This window comes from Drosophila yakuba, chromosome 2L (assembly GCF_016746365.2).
Source record: "Drosophila yakuba strain Tai18E2 chromosome 2L, Prin_Dyak_Tai18E2_2.1, whole genome shotgun sequence".
NCBI classification, from domain to species: domain Eukaryota; kingdom Metazoa; phylum Arthropoda; class Insecta; order Diptera; family Drosophilidae; genus Drosophila; species Drosophila yakuba.
The window spans coordinates 17,180,807-17,205,028 of record NC_052527.2 but is presented as its reverse complement, the minus strand read 5'-3'; the positions used below and the strand labels follow the sequence as shown (position 1 = coordinate 17,205,028).

The following is a 24,222-nucleotide window of genomic DNA, read 5'->3' as shown; positions in this document are numbered from 1 at the left end:
AGTCAGAATGAATGCTTGGAGGGGGCGGACGAGTTCGAATGGGAAAGTACGCAGGACATCTCTTGCGGCCATCCACCCCTCCGTATAACAGTTGCCATCTGTATGCGAGTTGGCAGGCAGGACATTGTGGTCTTCCCCAGGCGCATGCTAACAAGTGTTTGTTCCATTCATAAATTCTACAAACCCAGTGGCCGCCAAAGGATACCAGCACGAACCGACCCGAGCAAATGCACGAAGTCTCATTTCTGTGCTACGCTTTTAGCACAACCCAGTCGTGTCCTTATTTTAGCACACGGCTCCTGCCACGCTGCCTGATATCGGTGGCAGTTCAGTTCCACGCCGGTCCTTTAGCAGCGCAGACGTCCGCGGTGCCGAACCTAAGGATTTCCAATCCCTATCGGGCGGAACACTATAACTCTATAAACCAGCGTCGGTGAATAAAGCACGTTTGAAGTGCCGAGGATGCTGTGAATACGTGACATAAAAATATACAACTAAGTGAAATTCAACGAGGCTTAAACCAAATAACTTAATTCCGTTTAAATAAGTAAATTGATCATATTTCCGAATTAACAATATAAATATATAAATATGCAACTAAGTGAAATTCAACGGGGCTTAAAAAAAATAACATTAATTCCGTTTAAATAAGTAAATCTATCATACTTCCGAATTAACAATATATCTAAAAAGTATTCTAAAATATTTTGATATATTCCAAAAATTGAAAATTAAAAATTGTGTACTTTCATATTAGATTTAGCTAAATTACTCCCAAAGTTAAACTGTTAAACTGAAACAACAAATAAGCTAAAAGTGTATGGTAAGAACTAAGGCAAAAGCCATAAATGTGCAGTTAATGTCTCAGATGTCTCAGTAAATGAAAGTGATGTTAGCAAATCCAAGCAAACAAATCTAAGCTAAACAGATCGAAAGCCCTATTGCAAATTAAGTGTAAGCTCCGACCCTTTAAGAATTAAGTTGGCTACTGCCGCAGCCTAATAAATCTGGAGGCGTCTCGCCAGGCAGAAAGATAAATCTAACGGAGGGCCGAAACTAATTTCATTATCAAAATATAAACACGAAGACTGTGCAGGTCAGACTTCGGTTAACCTTTCCTTTTTGTTTGAGCTGTAGACCTGGCAGCAAAAAAAGGACCAAACAAATATTAATTAATACAACTTCTAAATTATTTTTGGGGGAAAAGTAAATTTGGCCGGACACTGGGAAACAAATGTGAGCACAAAAAGTTGGTCAAAGTTTGTACTTAGCTACATTTTTTACCTTAATTATAAGTTGTTGCGAATTGGCACAGCAATTCGTTTTAAGGTCTAAAATAGAAAAAGTTTGGCAGGACAATCTGAAGTTGAAGCATTTTAATTAATGTGAGCAGCAGGGGAGTGATGTGTTGTCATGCTTTTAAATAAAGTGTCAGACCAAATATTTGTGGAAAATTAAATTAAAGCTCTGTGGATTCTGCAGCTGCCTTTCCTTTGGATTTATTCATTTGAAAAATGTTCATCGAGCGGCCTAGTAGCTCGAACAAATTATCACACATACGCCGTGTGTGCGGCCCAGGTGTTCAGATAAACTTTGCTGGCTGGCACAGCAATTAGCAGTATTTAGGTGTAATTGCGAAATTATGCAAAAATCACAGACTGCCGGCAGGTCGTTGGCAGATAAGAGGGAATTGGAGTGACGAGGGAGAAAACGAAGTGCTGCAGCCACAGGATATTTCATTTCCATGCCCGACTTGCTGACATTTTGTAATTTTATGCTCGTTTATTTCTGACCTTCCTGTCACCTCTTAAGCGTATTAGAAAAATGCCAGTGATAATTGCCAAAGTCCCTGCCTGTTTCATTCTCCAAGGCATGTCGGCTTTTAATGATAGTTTTGGGACCCGGCCACCGGAATGCTGGGAGCTTCTAGGCCTCGGTCACGTAGCTATAATGAATGCCCAAGCCAGAGACTGAGTTTTGTCGTCTTTCCCTCGTAGTTGCGGAACAGTTTTTAGCAAAGGTCTGCCTTATTTGGAGCTGGCCTTTGTTTAATTGCCAAATAGGGCAATTAATAGGCTCGTCTGGCGAAATCCCAGCACTCGCATTACCTTTATTTACTTTTGTAGATATTATCGGCCGTTTCAGCAGTTTCGTAGGCTCCACAGGGATATGTTGGCACAGAAAGCATGTTGAATTGCAGGAAAAGGATAGGGATGTAAGATTAAATGGACGAAATTTGATATTTAATGGTGCACTGTAAAGCTTACACTTTTATGTGCAGCACAGACGAAAACAGTGGCGCTCTTTCATTTGACTAATTGCGTTTTAAGGCTTTTGATAAATAAACCTTAAGATATTTCAAATCATAATATGCACATACGAAGACGGAATGGTAATTAATTTACTTTTGCATGAGCATTGCGAGATTGCAACTAATGAGCAATGAGTGACATGGTTGTGAGCCACTTGCAGGCAGAGAAAACAGCTAATTAGCAAACAAATTCGGGGAAGTAAAGGAGCGACTACATGCTCTTTGAATGAATGCTGCGGAGATGTCAACATAAATAATCATGCTGCGTTCAACGGGGCGTATGCTCAATAATTAAAACGAATTAGCGTCTCCTAATGAGCATGCAAGCGCGCACTTTTCTATTAATTTATTTATGGTCCAACAGAGCCATAAAGGCGGAAACGTAAATAAACTTTGACGCACCTCCTACCTGCGCTCGACCTGTTGCCCCTGCGGCCAGGCCATTAATTCTCATGAGTAAAATAATTAGAAAATCAAATAGAAAAACGCCAGGGTGGCTCTGCGTCAAATGTTTTCGCAGAACTCGGCTGCTCTGTTTGTCGGGTTGTTTGTTTGTCGGGTTGCCGGGTTGCATAGCATCCGGCGGAAGCGGAAATGGCGCAACTGTGCTAAACTATAACTTGCGCGTAAAGTTAAGCAACTGCACAAAGTTTCGGCTCGAATGCTGCCAACGGCAGGGCGTGGCAAGTGCTAGAGTGTAAGTTCGCCAAGGGAATTCGCTACATTGCCCTCAGATGGAAGCTAAAAGTTTGAGTATGGGGGAGCACACTAAAAGAAATGCATATTGAATGCAGTTCATCTGCGTAAAAATATTTTATTCAGTGGTGTAACCGAAGTAAAATCAGACATAAAATTATGGGCAGAAATTCAGCCCCAGTGTAGCTTGTGAAAGCATTTCGCTACAGTCCGGCTAAAGTCCCAGTTCCCAGTCAGAGTTTTAATATATACAAGTTTTCCTAAAGTAAGTCTTATTTAGAATGCATACGTTGCTCCCGAAATGAACTATCGCTGAAGGGAATCAGCTGTCATATCAACGCGCCTTTGACAAGTGCGAATAAGCGAGGCGAAAGACAAAAGTTCTGCGGCAAACTTCAGTGATTAAATCCGATTTGACAGCGGTAGGCGGGAAAAGTGCAGGTGAAGAAGTCAGAGGTAGGGGGAAAAATTGCAGTCGGCTTCAGATAGTGGCGAATTGGGGTCGTGATGTGGTTACTGCTGTCACAACTTGTTAGCCAAGTGCTGCTAATTATGCAATTATTTTTTCGCATTTCCCCACAGACTTTTACGACTTTTTTACGACACTGCGCAACTTTTGCTAACTGTGCGAAAGTTTTTTATGGCGCCGCGGACAAGTGGTCAGCGATTTAATTTTAATTGTATTTAGATAAGATTTAATGGTGTTTGTTCTAAAGCAGAGCAAAAGCAGAAAGTTAATCAACTCCCAGAGATGCTAATTTGCCTGCAGTTCGCGTCCACTTTCTTGCCACTTTTTCCGCCGCGCAAGTGAGTCATTCCGATGGCAAAGGACACTGCGTGCGGCTCCTACATACATACATATGCTGGAGTATGATATATTTCACGGTGCCTGCACAACAGTATGTGCCGTAAAATATTTAGTGCTTAGTCCTGTGGCCTCCACATGCGCATTTTCGGCGGTTCCGCAGGATTACCGTGAGCAGCAGACAAAAATAAATAGAGAGCGCTAAGCATGCTCCAAAACGCCCAACAATAGACCGTGCCTTATATATGTATGTATGTATGTACATATGTACGGCCATTTGTGCACGTGTGTGTGCATGTGCCACATACCCGTACATGTGCCGTACTATTCAACGACAAGCAGCAATAATGATCTTTTTGTTACACATGGGCGGTGGGCGGTGGGCGGCTGGCTGGCGGGGGTCGGGGGGCGCGACAAAGCAAACAAACATCGCACACGCACACACTCCCGTTCGCAGGAGTGCAAATACCCACACACACGCACAGGCGGACAGCATTTATTTTTGTTTGTCATGACTTTGCGCTTTTGCTGTGAGGAGAAAGTAGGAAGGGGAACGGAGAAAGGAGAAAGCAGCGCGGAGAAAGTGGAAATGGAAATGGAGTGCAAAAGGGAAGGGGACGACCAGTGGCAGTACACGCCATTTTTCGGCGCTTTGTCTTTTTTTTTTCTCTCCGCTCTGTTTGCATTTGTTAGCATACAATTTGGCATCGGCACACACGGCGGATGGATTATTATTTTGTCGCTAAAGTCAACAACTAGCTCGCAAGGGCTTTTGATGTAAGCGTATAAGGGAAATTGCCCACTGGAAATGGTTAGCTACAGTGCACTTTCGCATTTCCATTTTCCCTGCAAGGGAAACCCTTAATTGTGAGTTACTAAACAAAGCATATTGAATGTAGTCATCTTATTTGGCCATTACTTTAATGGCAGTGGGCACTGCAATTTCCCTTATGCATTATACGAACCACTTTAATCTAACTGCTTCGTGTGCAGCTAACCTTTGGCTTACGAACTAGCTTTCCATGAGGTCCCAAACGCTGTAATTAATTTTACCACAGCACGTTTGCAGAATTCAAAATTCGCGACAATTATTTAAGGCCGTGGGTCCGCAAGCCCTGGCTGAAATATTAAATTATTTGCCGGCCATAAACAGGGCTTCATGGTCAGGCAAGGGCGCACACGCAGTAAGTAGGCAATGGATTTTTTCAATTTGCGTTACTTGCCAAGATGTTATGCAAGTCACGCTCCGATCCGGCCTGCACACAAGCATATACGAGTATGTGCTTGTATATGTTTATGTATTTGTATATATGTGTAGTTATAGGGATGTATACAAGCGGAGGGGAAAGTGGGCAGCGGTAATTCACAATATCATGTGCTCAATGGGCTGTGAGTCTGGTGAGGCTGGGGAATCCCCGCACCAGTCGCAGTTGCTCTTTTGATTTATGCGACATTTCCACACATTTGCCTGCCATTAACATTTTGCTTCGTTGTCTGTCAGCCGGCAAACCTTGTCGTCTCATCGTCGTCCTCCTCGTCCTCCTCGTCCTTGTCGCTCCTGTTGCCAGTGTCCTTGTTCGATGTCTTTTGTGTGTCAGCAGTTCGCTGCACGGCAGCCTTCATTCTGTTCTTGCACAGATTGAAATTGATTGGGAACTCCCGGCAGATGCAGCAGGCATCTTCCTGGAGGAACCAACTTTGGCTGAGGGCAAACTTTTCTCTACGCAGCTCAAGAAATGACAGGAAGTTCTGTTACCACGAAGAGAACTACTGAAAACATGACTCGCCTGCTCATGAAATTTTAATTTTAAACTGTTTCCGTAAACAAAAGCAAGAGAATGCAATTTAATACGCTGCTATTGAGCTAAATGCTGCTGTGTGGTTTCCATAGTTTCCAAAATGGGCGTTGTATTTTTCGGTCAGGTGGCCACGGGGCGTATGCTTAATAAAAGCAAACCACTGAGGAATTCAGTTTAGATAAACTTGAATGTATCTGGCTCAACTCGAAAAGTGAAATATTGCTGAGCACAGACATAAGTATAATTTAACCGAAAGAGGTTATTTGGGCCCCAATCTTCTACGCATATATGAAAATGTTGCCTGATGCTGAGTGGCTGCCTAAGTGCCTGGCCGTCTGGACCCGTTTCGAGTGCTTCATCCAAAACACATCTCCTCATCCGAAACACATGTACGGGCCATATTCACGAGGTAACTACAAGAATAACCATCCGGCTCAGCGACCCAACTCCGAGTAGAGAAAGTGGAGAGCGGAAAAGGTACTGGCGCCCCAGGAAGGTGGCCCAGGTCAGAGCACGCAGGATGGCCAGAAAAGTGGGTGCCAGGGGGAATTGAAATTTATATTTACGCAGCCCATAAATTTCTGGCTTTTCGGCTCGTCCCTTCTGCTGGGAGCTAGTGCTTAGGCTGCCAGTGGTGCTCAAGCTAACTATTTTCATGCGGTGTTCATAAATATGAGTCGCAAAGAAATGAAACCAACTAGACGATGAAAGTATTAGGAACATGGTTACTGAAAGCCACATGGCTTACAAATCAACTTTGAGCGGCAATATTATTTTTGTTCTTCTCGCTTTTATCGCTTTTTTAAAGTGTGCGAGGGCTTTTGGATGCAAATACTTAGTAACATATATGTTTGAATATTTGTTTATTCCACCATTACTTAAACAAAATTATGAAAATTATCGGAGTTTAAAACCATATGTCAAATTATTATTACCTACACAATTTGATTTAGTTTTTAGTTTATAATATATATTTATCTATTTGTTTTTGCCATGTTCATAGCTCCTTGATGGAAAACTCTGAGCACACATCCTGTTTGCGGAAGAGGGAGCGTTGGTGGGCGAGGTGGCGTGGGTGGGCTGTCATGTTGCACATCCCAACTTCTTGGCTAACCCACGCACGTCTGCCGGCGACAAGTTTTGGGCCGGGCCCTTGTACTCGGCTTGTGCGTGTCTGCGGCGAGTAATCAAATTAAAAGTTGGAGCAAGGAATTGCTTTTAAAGGCATTAGGCCGGCGTCAAGTCTTTAATGTTTCATGTGATCGTTAGCAGCGGGCCGTGGCTGGCGAAAATCTTTACAGCTTGCAATCTTCCTCAATTGACAGCTCTGCAAATGCGATGCTGGCACGCAATCAGCCATCTGCGAGATTGCCAGAGTGCCAGGGTGCCAGGGAGCAGGGTGCCAGAACTCAGGAACAGAAACTAGGGACGCGCACAGATAATAACTTAATTACAGCTTAGTGTGCCAGTGGGTCGTGTGGCTCCATATTTGGGCAATTACAATGGGCCAGGCTACACCTGGCGGCCGGAAACATGTGTATTATCAAATGCCACTCATTAGGCGCCCGTCGCCCGGCGGCCCCCCTTGTGTGGTAATTTATCTCAAACGCTCTGCGGCCTACACGTGTACATGGGCACTCCACACTGCCCCTTCCACACTCCACTCCCGATGACAGGAGGTAAGTGAGTAAGGTGAACGTGTAGCGGCTGAGATGGCAAAAATAATTAAGCCACGCTATGCTTAAAGCATTAACATCGGATCTAGACAGCGGCAACCACATCCACGGCAGATTGCTAGGGCTCCAGTGTTGGCGGCGTGACAACTGAGGGAAAAGTTTCCCAAGATAGTTGCCGTGTAAGTGCAGGAAGCTGCAGTGAAATAATTTAGGCTTCAGCAGTTTTCCAGTGTCGATTGAAGGCAGGTGGAACCAATTTGACATATTCCCTCATGGCTTCAACAAATAAAGTTTTTGGAAGAACTACCCAAAGTTCGAGGCCACTGTAAGAAAGAGGCATTTTAACTCCAGAGCAGGCGACTGAAACGGTTTCCTCTCTCGGCCACCTTAATTGGCCCTGAGACCACGGTAACGTAACGGTGTCTGCTTGACTTGCACTTTCACCCGGCGCCATTAGACACGAAACTTAGCCGAGCTTCGTCTGCAGTAAGTGCTGTAGTGGCCCACCCATCCGCCCACCGTTTCCAGCACACCCATCCACGCCTTCGCACACGCATTTCATTTTTCCCACTAAGTATGGCTTGGCTAAAACGGCATTTATGGTCACGATTTTCAACGGCTCTGCGAGCGTGGCTGCCTGATGATTTTGCATGTTTAGCGACGTCTGCGCCGGCGCCTAATTGAATCTGCATGGCAGGGGCGGCGTCCTGAGGAGGCTGTCAAGTGCGACAGAGTGGTAAATTAATTGGCTTTCGGGCGGAGAGGCAGTTTTGCTTGTTATTTTTAACTCTTTTGCCAGTTACAAAGTGGTTGCAAGGTTAAGCCCAACCAAGGCAGTGCGGCTAAAAGTCGGCCAGCTACATTTGTCAACCGCAAAACCAAATTTCTGGTTTATAATTGACTTCGGCCAAGGAATCCATTGCTGATAGGTCACTTTGCATGCTGCGAGGCAGTCTGGAATGTAAGTTGTCTGGTATCGAGCATCCAAGACTTTTCCACAAGAATCGCAGGATGTTATTTTATCAGAAAACTAATGTAATTAATCTACAAATTCCAGGTATCAGGTATTTCCATTAGCTGCAATAGATACTTATTCAATGGAAACCAAAAAATGGCAATTAAAGGCAGCATTCAACAGAGGCTTAAATCGAAATACTACAGAAACTCAATCCGGGAACCCACTGCGATGTGGGTGGAAGTATACTGGGTATACTGGGTCGTAATTAGAGCGATCAGAATCCACCGGAGCAGGAACTGAAATTTAAGGGCTTTATTCCCTTTGGCTTACTTTTACGGTTCCAGCTTTAATTAAAAGTAAATTCAGGCTCCACTGGACGGGCACAGCGACCTTAGCGCTCCGACCCCGTTATTGGCAGCCGTGCGGCGTATTTAAGCCGTAAAGTACAATTTGGGACATGAACGTGGAGGGCCGGGAAACAACAAGAGCCGGAAACGTGTGACACATTTGACCCTTTTTTGCAGCTACCACTTGGCATAATCAAATTTACGCAGTCTGGACGCTCGTGCAGCTGTTGTGCCGAATGCCTTTCCGGTTTCCTCTCGACTTCCGTTTGTCTAACTCGTTGGCTGGCTCTTGCCTATATTGGTTCCATATTAAAATGGGCTGTCAAATGGCTTGAAACTGCTGTCGTTTCCCATTTTCCAATTGTGCTTTGTTTGCCGTTTGCATTCCCGTAATTCTCGATAGCCGAATATGTTTGAGACCGTGGCAAAAGTTTTGACAACTGAATATACACGCATTTATATTCGAAGCGAATGTGCGTTTTATATGGCTGTTGGCACGTTTTTGCGTTGATTTCTCAGTTCAGTTCTCAGGCAATGAGAACACTAAAAATTCAGCCTACACCAGTTTTGACTGCTTGTTTTCTTTGCTAACTTAACGCAGTGCAAGTCTGCAATTATTTGTTTATGAATTTTCAAAGACTAATTAAAAATAAAAACCTCAGACGCTGCTTGAAATATTTGACTTGACGATGAGCATCTCTTTAATATGCGAATCTGTGAATATCCGCTTTCTCAGCTGTTGTGTTTTTGGGACGAACTCCCTTGTTGGAATGTTTTTGTGAACAATTGTCACCCTTTGCTCTTTGCCGACCCTTCGGCGTAACAATTTAATGTGCTTAAGGAATTTTGACACAATTTTGGCAATAATATCGAAATCGGCGACCCTTTTCCGGGTGTCCTTTGAACAGCTCACGAAGTCAGCCCTCGGCGAGGTAAAAGGTCCTGTTCCTGCAGTTTCCAGCTCGCCAATTACACAAACTCTGGGCATAAATGTGCTTAAAAACTGCTGAAGCCGCCCGTGCCACAGATCCTTTGTCTAACCAGCTCTTGTGGTGCGGCTATTAACGTTTTCAGACAACAACTACTTGCAGCTGGCAAAAATCGTGGGGATTTTACATCTTTGCGTCTTTTATTCAGCTGCCTGTTTATTTTGCCATGTTTATCTGCCTCATCGTAAAAATAGAAATAAAAATAAAAATAAAAAAATATTTATGCAACGCTATGGGCTGCTTCGTGAGATTTTTTATGACCCCGTCCGCCGAGCTATTAAAAGGCGAAAGCGGGGGAATACACACATTTTTGAAAATTGGCCGCCAAACGAAAGGCAAAGGCTGGCTGAAGGACGAGCCCAGATTTGGAGCGCGTTTTCGGGGCCCAGGACCTTTTATTAATTCCAATACATTGAATTTTCCGTAGACAAAAAAGCGTGTTTAGCATGGCAAGCCGATTAGGGCCGGGTCCGTCAGACTTTAAAGCCTTTAAAAGGCTTACCGTGCTGGCCAACGGAATGGCCTATAAATTTTACATTTAACGCGGCCCGAGGATGACTCTTTTCCAAGGAGCCAGGACGCCAGGATGGCAGGACAACAAATTTGTCCGCCTCCAGATGCTGGCAGCTCGTTGCTCTCCAGGACATTTTTATTTATGAGCTGGCAAATTATGCGCTATCAACGCGGGCAATTAGAAACTCAATTGCTGTGCCGGAGCCCAAAAACCCACAGTTCCTTGGTCCGGTTGGCATTCAAAATGACTTGTCAGTCGTGGCTTAGCAAATAATTTTGCATAGTTATTGGCTCAGTGCCGGAAGGTCATTTCAAAAATGTCAAAAGGGCTTATAGCTTTAAGTGAGCCATCTTTCAGTATTAAAGCTGGACTAACTTTCTAGCCCGTGTTCTAAGCGTCCCTCTTTGAGGTATAAATTAATATAGATTAGCGCCTGGGTGATTTCGAGAAATAAATTAAATTTTATGTGTTAATCATAATTAATGTGATGGTCGAAGAACAACCACTATTGATGTTATGTGTTGCAATAAAATGCAGGCCGATTATGCACTTATTTAATTTTATATACTTTTTTTACTTTTTAGCTTATGACAAAGCTTGTCACTTTGGAAAAAATTACACTATTTTCCTTTTTTAAGTTTTATTTGCATTTGTTATTTAATTTAAATATCAATAAAAAGTTAATTCATTTAATTACATCATTATTTATGTTGCGCTAACCAATCATATAGAGAACATTTCAGGACTGAGTTAAATGTTTAAATTCAAACATCCACGCTCAATTTATCATCCTTAAAGCCATTTATCGTTGAGCAGGTTTGTTGTAAAGATTTATCGGGACTGTTTTAATGCTCTGACTTTACTGTCCTTAAGCCATTTTAATGCTGGGTCCTGGTCCTGGCCAGAATTCGAAGAGTGAAATCACTGCCCAGGAAACTAATTGCACATCAAAAACTTCGGATGGAAACTTGATAGAAACTTTCTGCCTGAGCTACAAAACCCTTTTACGATGTACTAAATTCAACGCTCTCCAAGGTCTCTGGTCAGCAACAATGCCACGGGCTCCTCATAAAAGTCGAAAATCAAAATGGCATTTTTCGACACCATCAAAATGGCATTTCGGTGCACCGAGATGGCTAGCATTCTAGCTTGGAGAGACGGAAAACCGCAAATCCGCATGTGAGCCTTGGCTGTGCAGTTAACTCATTAAAAACGGCGAAAAAAAACCGTATGCGTAACATTGTTGGCGCTTTTATTAGACCTCCTCCCTGTCCTGGCCAACAACTTCCACATAATCAAAAGCGCTTTAGCTGCTTTCAAAAGATAAGCGTGGCTCATTGCGGCCCGTCGCCGCTTTTCCGGCTTTTCCTCAGTCTCCTGCGAGGTCTTGGATGGGTTGACTGTGTGACATCCTGACTGTTTGTCATAATAATAAAAATGCCAATTTGTTTTATGGGTGACAAGTTGAGCTTGCCTTTGCTTTGCTTTGATGTTGATTTTTATATTATGATGTCGGAGCGCCCATCCCCTATCCCCCATCCCCCATCTCCCATCCTTATTCCATATGGGGCCACATCCCGACCGAAATTCCCCTCAGTATTCAGTCAGCTTGTTTGCTCTTTCGGACCTGGGCAACAGACACGTGCTCTTTGATACATACTCGTATACTTCCATATGAGAACTCTTGGCGAGTACGTATAGTAGCATAAAGCGATTGTCTGCTGTAGATTGAAACCGAAGTGGGAGCTCTGTGTTTAAATCGTCATGTGCCCATATGCAGTTTGTTTAATATTCAAAAAGGCTGCAGCATCTTTGGGCTGAAATGTAAAAGGGCACTGTTGATTTGATCGAAGTCTGTCCATCGAAAATAGCTTAAAGGGAATTCGTTCGCCAAAAAATTCGAAAGAAATTTACTGCAACCGGCAAGTTGAAGCTGCAATCTCCCAAAGCAATAAATCATAATCTGCCACAGGCCATGGCCAAAAAGGTAGGAACTGTACAAACTGCAAACTACTACGTGATTTACGACACTTAAAAAACATGCTGGAAAATGGCCGGGAAACTGAGTTAAACTTTAATTCTTTGTTTGAGTTTTAGCACCAGTCACACTCTCACTTTATACAAATGGAATTAAACAAGTTTGGTTTGTTTTCTTTGATGGGATTTCGCTTTAAAGTACATTAATTTTTATTATGAATATTAATGAACTTAAAAGCACTTTCAAATGTTTTCCTAGATATTATATTTAAGCTTATGAAAATAGACTGTGTTTTCGTAAGGGTCATTGGTTTGCATAATTGAAATAGTTTCACAACATTAAAATAAAACTCAGATTCGTTGATACACAAATTATTTCCCAAAAAATGGTTAGTTGATCTAAATTGGATAAATCGTCTGATTTTTTTGCATTGTGCATTCAAATATGCATTTCTACGGAATGTGTTGTTTGTTAAAAGTTAATTTTTAATTTGTATACAAAAAATGTCCATAAAGTATAAAACAAAAACATTTTCAACAACGTAGAGCACAAAATTCATAAATAGTTTCCCGCTGTTAGCTGTTAAACTGAGAGTCTTGTTTTGTGTATACATATTCATACCTATTTATCATATATATGTTCGCATATGTCAGCTTAACTGTGGTGAAAACCTTTGTCTGAAATTTATATGCCCTCTGCAAGGGTATAAATAGGATACTGTTTTTCTTCCTAGAAAAGAGGCATAATGAATGTAAAAAAACATTTGCTCTATGCTTTGCAGTTTGTCTTATTATTTTTGTTTTGCATTTCTTAATTTAATTGTATTCATCAGCCACATATTCTTTGAATTTCAAGCGTAAATAAAAGTTTTTTCACTTCACTGGCTGGTCCATGCAAATTAACACGATTCTTTTGAGCGTTTCTTTTTCCATTGTTTTTGTCTGGCCTTTCGAGCGCCCAATTTGAATTATTGATTGCAAAAAGTTTCCTTTTCGTTCCCGCGAAACGTCTAAATTTGTGTGACATCCATCAGGCAGCCACGCCTACTTACAACACACCTCCGCTCCGAAAAGTAGCTTTTTAGCCAATTTGAATACACTTGCTCTTGTTTTTATTTTTCATATACATACTTACAAATATATTTTCTGCTGCTGGAAATTGTTTTCCCCAAAGTCTTTGTCTTTTGAGCTTTCGCCCCTGTGGCCGTTGAGGCTCTGTACTTGGCTTCCGGCTGTTATCAGCCATCGACACTTGGGACTCACTCATTTGGGCTGCAGGATGTGTCGTCCTTGCCTTCGCCTTCGCCTTGGCATTCGCCTTCGCCTTGGTCTCCTTGGGCGCGGCGTTAATGTAATTTGGATGCCAACAAATATTGCCGACGCTTTTTGTTTGAACTCCTGACTGGCTCAGTGGCTCAGTGGCTGCCTGTGGGCCACGCCACGCCTCTGCTGCAGCCCCCACTCCCTCCCTTAGGGGTGTTGACTTTATTGAACCATTTTTTCCACCGAACCTGATTGACTCGTGGGCCACGTTTCCCTTTTCCCCTTCAGCCCGCATTTTCTTCACTTCCTGGCTTTTATTTCGCTTGCCGCAAATTTGCTTTGGGTTCGCCTTAGACACTTAAACTCAACCGCAGCGGCAGTCGTGCATGCCCGTTCCCTTTCGGTTCTGCTCGCCGATATCAGTCAATTTCAAATGTCAATAAAATGGAAATTTTATAATTTTACTCCACCGCCAGGGGGGAAAGGCTTCCATTCTCCTGCACTTTCGCACACCTCCCGCGACGCCTCCAACTTAATGAGATTTTATTTATTGACTGTTGATAAGAGGAGAGCGTTTCTGGGCGGGAACGGCAGGAAAACAAATCGGAGGAAGAGCCACGTCTAGGAGGCTTCTCATGCGGTTTTGCGTGCTTTATGGAGCCTGTTTTATGGCTGCTTTAGTGGCTGAATTTGGTGTTGGCTTAAACGCCGCTCGCAGTGGCGCATACAAATTTATCTTTTATCGACATCAATCTTAATGGTGCAGCAGGCGAGTCTGCTCAGTCTAGAGATAATGATTAAACTTTATTAATGAAAAGCCATGCACAGCCAAGTAAAATCGCTTTTAGCTACCTAATAAACATTAAATTCGAGTTTATGTGCATTTTTTGAATAATTTTCTATGAAAAATAAAGCTCCCTCTTTTCGAATCGATTCAGAAACCATTCACCCGAGCTCCTAACATTTTTATCTAAATACATCTGCTATCCCAAACTTAGCAAATGTTTGATGGATTGATATTTATGCGTTTGCTTTTTTTGTATTGCTCGGCTCGATGTATCCTTTTCAAGGCAAATATTATGCCAATTTTTGCTCTTGGCCGGGAACTTATAAAAATAAAAGAGACAGGGGGAGTCACGCACGAGCTGCCACTTTGAAGTTTCAATTTTCGGTATTTTATATTAATTCTGTCTATGGTTTTCTGAATTATTTCAAATGCGATGGCTTCACGTGTGTGTTTTCCTTGGCACTTACCACGCCTGGATGGTTTAACTCGGATCTGGCCGTTTTAGTTTTTATTTTTCGGTAATGTGGAGCGTAAATGTGGCAAGGCACGTCTGAATCGCTCCCCTTTGCATATTCGCACACATTTGCACGTAACTTGTAATGACAGCCCACAAATGCGCAAATGAGTTTTAATTAAAAAGCAGGGAAAATAAAGAAAACATCAACATTGCACTTTTACCCTATATGTATATGCATGCTGAATAATTGAAGCCCCCGCAGAAAAAGAGGATCGATTTAATGCCGTAGGCGGGCGTTAAACATTTAAAGCTGCTTAACTTCAGTGCATTCTTAAATATTGTTTCGTGATAATTGAAAAGCATTCAGGTTCGGCGGAGATGGACCCCAAAAACAGGCATATACGAGTATCATAATTGAAAAAGGAGACTCGTGTTAAATTTGCAAGTAATCGTATTGCAAAGACTGTATATTAACATTAAATATAAAAATGTTTTTCCAATTGCCCTTTTTTGCATTTCAACGAGAATCAAAATGTTTCATTTAAATTTTGCATAAAAAGTGAGTGGCAGCAGCACCTGGCGTATTTTACTTAATTGTGCGACACCCCACAAAGTGTTTTTTAGTATTGGACTGCCAACAGGGCGCATGGGGGATTATTGAGTCTTTGCCCGCGGAGCTTTTTGCTGGCCAAAATAACACAGCTGCCGCTGGCAATGTTTTCACAAACGAAAAAGTTATATACATTTTTTGCTCAGCTCAAGATGTCCTCTGTTCGCTCTTAAAGTGGGAGGCACTTAAGTGCCTGATATTAAGATTCAAGCTCGAATGTATTTAATAGTTGGATGAAAATAATCTTTTTCGATTATTTTACAAAATAAGAACCGAATTTTTACAAAAAAACTTAATGCAAATTTTGTATTGAGTGAATCTTTCCAATTGCTGTTCCTACTGCCTTGTCTTTTATGACACAATCCGATATACGGAACACATTTTCAAACGATTCCCCCGACACTCAACTTAAATTCACACTTTATAGCCGGGACATGAAAAGCTACACATACGCCACGTAAGCCGGCAGTAAAGTTAATTTTATTTTACACGCACAATCATAAAAAATGCATTGGCAGCTCAAGTGTCTTGTCAGACGCCTTCGAAATCCGAAAACTCCGACTTGAAACCTAATTATTTACGAGTTGCCGTCAGTCGAAAAACGGCCGAGGGCGTTAAAAAGTCAAATTATATGCATAACATAAAAAATACGACTCTTACGTGTGCTCAAATTATATTTTGTACAACCAATTCGTTTCGTTTACTGGCATAATATTTCTTGTGTTAGCACCTATCCACCTAATTTGAAGGCATTTTTTTTTGCCAGCTTTTTCAGCCTTTTTTCCTGGTCACTTGGGCACTGAAATATTAATGCACAGTCCGAAGTCCCGGGGCCATAACATCTACCTAACGGCCAAGCTTGGCATAATGTAATGTATTATCTCGGCTTACTTAAATTGCAGTTTGGCCCAAAGCAACGCCTCTGTGCTCCTGTGGTCAGTGAACTCCATAAAATATTGTTAACACCATGTGCAATTTTCAATTTGCATTTCTGCAGCTTTTCGCACAGGGCGCTCCACGTCCATCCTGTTGCATGTCGAGAGCCCCTAAATTTCCAATTTGTTTTGTGATTTTGGGGCAGATGGGAAAAATCGGAGTGCATGCTTAGCTCCGCAGGTCCGCAAGTCGTGTAAATGATTATCCGTGGGCCAAATTGCAGTTTCCCTAAACGGAACTTAGCCTGCAGCATAAATTAAAACAGCGCGCAATTTAGTTTTCACCATCCTGCAAGCTTGGCCAACTTCTATTGTAATCTTTTTGGGTATTCGGTTCATAAAAACGCCATAAGCTGTCACCAGCAGCTAAAAGGCGGAAGGGCCATAAAGCAAATGCGCTGCCCTTTTTGTTACAATTATGTACATTGTTTATGCAGGATACGAGTGTGGTTTGGAATAAGGCGAAAGTTAAGCAAAATAATAATTTAAATATTCATACAAATAGAGACTGAAATAAGCTGGGTATCTTTTGAATTAATGTATCTACCCTGTATGGCATTTCCGGAGATCCTGCAAGAATATATTTTACTGGGTCCTGCTGCCTGACACAAGTTTTCACCATATAGAATCTCAACTTGTATTTATTGAATTTTACTTGCATGTTTTATGGCTGTTGCTTAAGTTTCGATATGCTGAAAGCCCTTGCTCTAAACTCTTGTGCAGGAAGAGTTCCAGTTTTCTGTGAATAAATGTCATAAAGTGTTGATTCGCCCGGCAGCACGGGCTTCATAAATACATACATTGGATAGGCAAATAAATTTGAGCTCGGCTGAGTGCATTTCAGCGTATTGTGCCCTATGCCAGCATTCGATTTCCGAACCAATATAGTGTCAGATTGCCCTCGCCATCTGGCTGCTGCTGCTTTCCGCTGGCTGCCATTCGAGCCAGTTTGCTGATATTGACTGTTAGCCAGCAGCAAGCACACACAAACTTATTTGCGCTTACTGAGTTGCCATAAGGATCTCGGTCCTGCCAAGTGGCAAGCAAACATGGTGTGGATTATTTACAGCGCCGTGCACAGCCATTTGCGAAAACGATGTCCTCTGCGCCGCACCTCCCACCGCGCACAATCCTGGGGAAATTAAGGGAAGAGTGTGAACCTCTCCGATAAGCGGAGGAACTCTGAGGGCTATCATGCTTATGACATGGAATTGTGCAAACCAGATCGCGTAGCTGCACACTACCATCAGACTGCTCTGCTCCCTGCGTCTGCCACTCGAAACTGTGATTTTCCATGACTTAAAGGTGTTGGAGGTGGCACGTTGCATAATGTAATGGACAATTTACTGTGAGCCAAGACTTCAGAGAGGAAAATCCACTACCTTCATTATTTAACTATGTTTCAATTTACACCAGATTTAAACACAAAGATGCTTAGCTCTCAGAATATCCAAAAATTGCTTAAACAAATTACATTTACAAACCTTTTCTCTATGCGGAAACCGACCCTAAGAAGTAGAACGCATAAATAAAGAATACCAATGGTCAAATGGTCAAAATAGTTTTTGTACATTTATAAAAATTCTATGCATAGTGAACATACTTTATGTTCTACGGATTAGAAAGGAAAGCCCATTGTCCGTTTGTTGTAAACGCGCAGCGGAATTCAATTAGCCAAATGACCGAAAGCTGGCCAGTATTCAAATCGAATTTTATAGGAGCCAGCCCACTAAGTATGGTATGCATAATGGGATAGTGGTTGTTTCACTGGCAGTTACCTAATCCGTATCCGTAAGAAGGACCATGGGCGTTGTTTTTAGGCCAAAGTGCCAGGTGCTTGAACATGCCAGAGGATTTGGGAGGGAAGTGGACGAAGGAAATTCGAGGAGATGGGTCCAAAACTAATTATGAAAATTTTCACTTTACGACCGCGTTGCTTTTAGACTTGTTTGGTCTAATGCGCGTATTTGTCGAGCTGAATTTAATTACTGCAGAATTGAAAGCATTCTCGCATTTCCATTGAGCTTGGTTCGGTGGACCAAAGGAAATATCATACGCAAGACAATACACAGTACACGTGGTGATTGGTGGGGCTTCACTGGCAGCAAACTATTCATTTTCAGCAGGTTCCTGTTTGATTTGGCTCTGTTTGCTGGTCGGCATGCCATTTGATTAAGCTTAGGGTTTGAGGTTTTCCTGCCACTGTCATGTGGAAGAAAACAATTTGCTGCTAAATTGCTACATGGCGTTGCCTGTTGATTTCCTGTCATCCGTCCCCTAAACGATTGTGATTGTGAGTGTGTGTGTATGTGGGAGTGCAAGAGTGTGTGCGGCAGGATAATTGCATTTTTATATGAGACTTCCGCTACATTTCACTTAATGGCTCCGTTTGATTTCCGGCTCTTTTGTGCCACTATTTGATTTTTGCCGCCTTAAAGGCATTTGATTGCTTTTCATCGGGTCTCCTATTAAGTGGCATTTGTCATTGGCGCTGAATTGAATTCATTGTTACAATGGTGCTCGGAACCTTTGTATTTATTTAAAGGCAATAATTAATTACAAAAGCTTTTCACACATAAGAGCATCAAATTGTTATGTTATTGTTGATGACGATTAATTCAATTAATTTGCAGGCTTACCGGCCATAACTTTATTAAAACACAAGTTGGGTGCTCAGCATTAACATGGAATTTAATATGCCATCGGTTGCAAACAAGCCAAGTCCTAGAGAAGCCATCTCCATTAAGGCCATCCAACTATTTCAGTACCGACCCCGATTCGGGCCAAGCAATGGGGCCATCTACGCCCCAGGCGCGGTGGGTTCGTCCTGGCAAATACATAAAAATACTGGCGAATAACAATAAAACCTAGGAAATTATTGATACGAGCCCGGCAAATGGGCATGGAAATTGCTTACCAATGCGCAGAACGCCACGTGCAAGGACTTCCATTCCGTGGGCTCAGTTCAGTAGTCTCACTGAGCAAATATGAATAGACTAAATGGACGGCACGTCATGCATGCCGAGGACCCACTAATATCAAAACAAATATGCTCGGCCCACGCAGGCAAAGTTTTATGCCAAATACTTTAAGGCAAACTTTATTAGCTCCCAAATACCTGAGATTTCGCCCGGATTGAGCGGAAAAAGGGAACCCGAGCAGCCTGGCGAAGGCCCAAGGCCAATGGAACTCTAGACAAAGCAAAGCTCCATCTGGACCCGAGCGAAAGGCAAGGGGCAGCTGTGCCTACACTAGAGAAGTGTAATTGATTTCATGTGTTTGACGCGCTTTTGCCCCGGGGACCTCTTATAATCCCAACTAAGCACGCAGACAAACAGAGTCGAAATTAAAGGGAAGCTTGGGAAGAACATTGAACTGCTTGACAATCCGGGGAAGGGGTTTTTTTTTGTCCTACATTTATTATTAGCTCATAAAGAAACCCTGAGTTCTCTATCCCCTTTACCCTGTACCCTGTACCCATAACAAATATCTGGAACATTCTTCGTCTGTGTGTACCATTGAATGCCGTGTGCTGGGAATATAAAATGGGCGAGCAGAAATCACCTGATTGATCATTCACCGCAGACATGGCCAATTTCATAACTTTGGGCCGCCCATAGCTCTGGGCCACCCGAATCTTATTGCCCGTAATACATTTGCGCGATAATAAAATTAAAAAATGTATTCACACAACTGTCACAAATTCGCAGGAGCGTAGGCGAGACGTATCTGCACATGGAATTTGAAATGTCGTGATTACCAGCTACCTGATCCCTCGTCGCCGTTGAGGCTGCCAACTTTCTGTGTTCCTGGCATGTCAACGAAATTTATCACAGACTCACATTTGTAACTCGCAAACGAGGAGACGAGGAGATGTTAGGCATTTGCATGTCTCGCCCCGACGAATTATTCATATTTTGGGTACGAGCAGCGTACTTCTGGGGCCTCCATGTGTTACTATTAATTCTGTGTTCCTGCCGGCAAATTGAAGGCGACGCCTGATCCTGGGCCAGGACATTAGCTGGAGCCCAAGAGGCTCAGGTGTGTGACAGGGGATTGAATGTTGCTTGATGTGAAATTTTCTTTATTGTTTCGCCGACGAATTTATGCAAATGCCACACTTCGGCGACTGCTTGAAAACGACAGCAAATGAGATGTGAAATTAGAATACGTAGGCCATAAATCACCCCACCCCACGTAAAAATGTTGCAAAATCAAGAGCATAATTGTACGGCTAGGCAATCTACTTCTATAGAGCAACCAATAAGTGGTTCCAAAGAATTTTACACAAACTAATATCAACAATACCCTAATGAGTGCGCTCGTTATTTTGCGATGTACACAACTGAAGTATTTCCTTTGATATATTAAGAAAGTTTACTCTTGAACATGCACATTGCACATTGAAGAGCACAAAGAGCTTTTAACACTCAGTAGTGCTTGAAAGTTAAATGTCAAAGAAAATAAATACTGAAGTATTAAAAGTACGACTCAATTTATGCCAGATGTACACTCCGCTCCAAGGGTCAGGTTTACATAAAAACTCATCAGGGTCCTTTACTTTATGAAACTGTAAATCGCATCGACGAAATCCATTTGCACAACAGGCCGCTTGAACGGTGGGAAAAGCCAACAAAATGATATCGTCTGATGCTCTTAAAGTCTGGCCGGGATTACATGAAACGTTTCGGCGACAGAAGAGCGAAATTTAACGTAAATTCAAATCAGCGAAAAGGGACTCGGCGAACGAACAAAATGCTCAATCAAATCAAAGTCCCTATACAAAATGCAAAATAAGACAATGACAAAGCGGAGTGGGTGTTTAGCTGAGTTGGCCCATCCATGGGTTCTGAAATGGGTTCGGATGGGTTGTTCAGGGTTTCCGTGGACTGGGTGGGGATCGCTTCTCGTTGTCCAACAAAACACGTAGAGACAAGTGTCACTGACAGCTGGAGGCAGTGCTCGTTATGCAAAAATAAAAAGAACGTAGAGAATGGGCAAGAATTTGAAATGTACTGAAATCGAAGTAAGCCGAATATGACGAAAATTCTTTTAGAAATTATTTACATAAAGTTTATGATATGCAATCTAAGATATCAGAGTACACATACGGGAAAGAATTCCCCGAAGGTTGGCTTTGTTCTGTGTACATATGTTCACCAAGCTCATCCGATAATGGAATCACACTTATTGGTAAAATTGGTTTCTCCTTAAAAGGATTTATTTCACATAACATTGGTGAATACCGCTGTGTTATTAACTTTGACAGCTTAGTCGTTCTAAGGACTTTATTAAGGGCGAAGTTGAGATTGTCCTAATTACGACTTTGTACCATCAAATTAATCGCTGATAGCAGTAGCGGGCTGAGGAAACATCTACCCGACAAGTAAAAGGGACCGGAATCACAGGAAAAGCGATTATCGGATGAGAAGAGACTCTGACGGAGAAGCGACAGATGTAATCAAAATAAATTACGAGCGTGTAAGCAGCCTCCAGTCTCTATTACGCACAATAAAAAGGGAAAGCACCATTTGCTTAACGCAATCTCATTATTCGATGCGTCCTGAAACCCGGAGGCGCAGATGCTGCAGGCGGCGCGGTTCGCAGTTCGCGGCACCCTGTCAATTGACAAACTTGGGGCTGTTTCACCACCCACCCATACAACTGTATATACACCCACCCACTGACCCAGAGATCCCTGTGTCATTCGGGGTTACCTTGATAATGCCGCTGATTACACTGATGATAAGTAATTTTGTAAACTCCAACTGCAGGCCTTGTCTGAAGTGGCGTTAACGCGATTGTTGATTAGTGGGGCGGGTGATGGAGATGAGATGGTAGATGGGAGGCGCAGACGGGTGGCCAGCGTTGGGGGCCGGGACCTCCGACAAGCTCATTACGACGCCAACAATTTGATTAATTACCGTTGGAAACCCTCCGGCAAGACCGTCTTTTCGCTCCTTTTTCCACTACCCGTGCCAAAGGATTCCTTGCATTTTGCCCGTATTTTCCTCGTCTTGCGGCGGCGCGCACAATTTTATGCAAATTTAATTTACCTCAGGGCAATCATTTTTATGGGCAAATGCCCAGGGGCCACGCCCACTTAAGCCCCTTATTCCTTGCGCTGGGTTGACAGTTATAAGCTTGGGGCTGAAAATACTTTGGGGGCTTGGTTAAAAAGGAGGCATTTCTGTTAATATTTGGGGGTAACCACATCTTTTGACCACATTTTTTTACTTTTACGAACTTATTGCAATGAACAAAAGCATAAATAAAACAAAAGCAATATATATGGGTGAAGATCATTTTAGAAGAACCAAATGAGTATTATTATACTTTATATTAATAAATAACAAATATCTGTGCAACTCGTTTTTTTGCTGTGACATTTAAGCCTGCAAATTATTTAAATAAGATATAAACATAATCGGTGTGCAAATAAAAATATTTCAAACTTGAACAATTTGAACCGATACAGATAGTGGAAAATATTTATTGGTGTATCAGAATAAATTCTAAATCCCTGCAGCTGCAAATGCAGCCACGACCAAAATGCAAAAGCGGAAAAAAACCGATTAATTGTGAGAAACCAACGAGCACAAATCCCAAAATGCAACGCACATATCGCCAAAAGCTATTGAACTGTGAGCTAATCCAAAGCATATCCAACCCAAATCAGCGCATATACAAATAAAGCGGGCTTCGCGCGAATTCAGTATATATCACGTGAAAACCGAAGCCAAGGCCAATATGCAAACAGTCAGTGAGAGCAAATGGTCCGTGCAAATATGTTTGCTGCTGCTTCTGGTCTTCCCGTCCACCTGTCACATCCTGCAGACCGAAAGCCAGGTGGTCGGCGACATTGAACTGGCGGACGACGGGGTGGCATCCAGTCATCGTCGCAGTCGCACCCACAGTGGCAGTCACAGTGGCAGTCACAGTGGCAGTCACAGTGGCAGTCACAGTGGCAGTCACCGGACTCACGTTGGCAATGGCAATCATCCAGGCTGCGAGCACCTCCATCATCGTCAGCATCGCGGAAAAAGTCACGCTCGGAAGCATAAACAGAGCCCCTATGAGATCCTCGAGCTGGAGCAGCGGCAGCAGCAGATGGGCAAGCACTGGCGTCAGTGGGTGAGCCACCTGCAGTCGCCGGATTACGCCAACGATGATCCATCGCCAGATGGCAGGCGCCCATCTTCGGCTAATGGAGACCTTTCCTACGACCACTTTGAGCTGGAGGACTACCAGCGGTATGCTAATATTGACTTGGCATCGCCGCGCTCCGGTCGCCATCGCAGTCGCCATCTACCCCAGAACAACCTGAACTTAATGCTGCCGCTCAGCTCGGCGGATGGGAGTGGCAAGTACCTGAGATCCCTGCCGGATTCGGTGAGCTTCCAGAACGATCGACTGTACGCCACCCAGCCGCAGAGGCACTGGCCTGTCAAGCGGGAGGCCATCGTGGAGGGCGACGTGATTCTGGGCGGCCTGATGATGGTCCACTCGAGGGAGGACAGCATCACCTGCGGGCCCATCATGCCGCAGGGCGGCATCCAGGCCCTGGAGGCCATGCTCTTCACGATCGACAGGATTAACCGGGAGCAGCTCCTGCCGAACATCACCCTGGGCGCCCACATCCTCGACGACTGCGACAAGGACTCCTATGGCCTTGAAATGGCCGTAGATTTTATTAAAGGTAAGCTATAACTAACTAGTGGTGAGCAGAGTACATTTTAAACACATCACCATATTTTTAAAAATTGTGGTTCTGACAATTGTGTGCGGTTTTGCGTATTAATAAAAATTGGTAAGAACGTTGCCTGTTCTACCTGTTACGTAATTTTCACAGAAGAAAGGCTTTAGTAATATTAAACCTTTTACAGCAAATCAACATTTCTCTAAATATCCAAAATAAATTGTAATTAAGTTCGAAAACTAATTTAAAGCACTTACAGTTTATTTGAAATATATATTGGCCCCATAAAATCCATAGTCGAGTCTCACTAGTTTCGACTATAAAATATCTGTTACTCAGTTAGTGGAAGTGCTCACAAGTATTTTTGACATTTTTCTGGCATATTGATGGAAATAGGAA

The 24,222-nt window shown here is 42.9% G+C and overlaps 1 protein-coding gene and 1 long non-coding RNA gene across 5 annotated transcripts in view; both read left to right on the top strand.

Moving 5' to 3' along the window:
- The window catches only part of LOC6528602 (metabotropic glutamate receptor 2), an 84,853-nt gene that overhangs the window by 44,000 nt on the left and 16,631 nt on the right, over positions 1 to 24,222 (top strand). The window contains exons 1-2 of one of the 4 annotated variants that reach the window (XM_002089609.4): positions 344 to 823; positions 22,603 to 23,823. The exons of 2 other annotated variants lie outside the window; for them this stretch is intronic. In XM_002089609.4, the coding sequence (XP_002089645.2) occupies positions 22,875 to 23,823 (949 nt within the window). In that variant the 5' untranslated portion in view covers positions 344 to 823; positions 22,603 to 22,874. Of the gene's footprint in view, positions 1 to 343; positions 824 to 22,518; positions 23,824 to 24,222 lie in introns of those variants that run through there. One more of the 4 variants, XM_039371077.2, reaches the window with a different exon arrangement.
- Positions 817 to 21,673, top strand: LOC120320697. The gene is made up of 2 exons (XR_005560219.2): positions 817 to 21,317; positions 21,394 to 21,673. It is a non-coding gene; the product is annotated as an uncharacterized LOC120320697 (long non-coding RNA).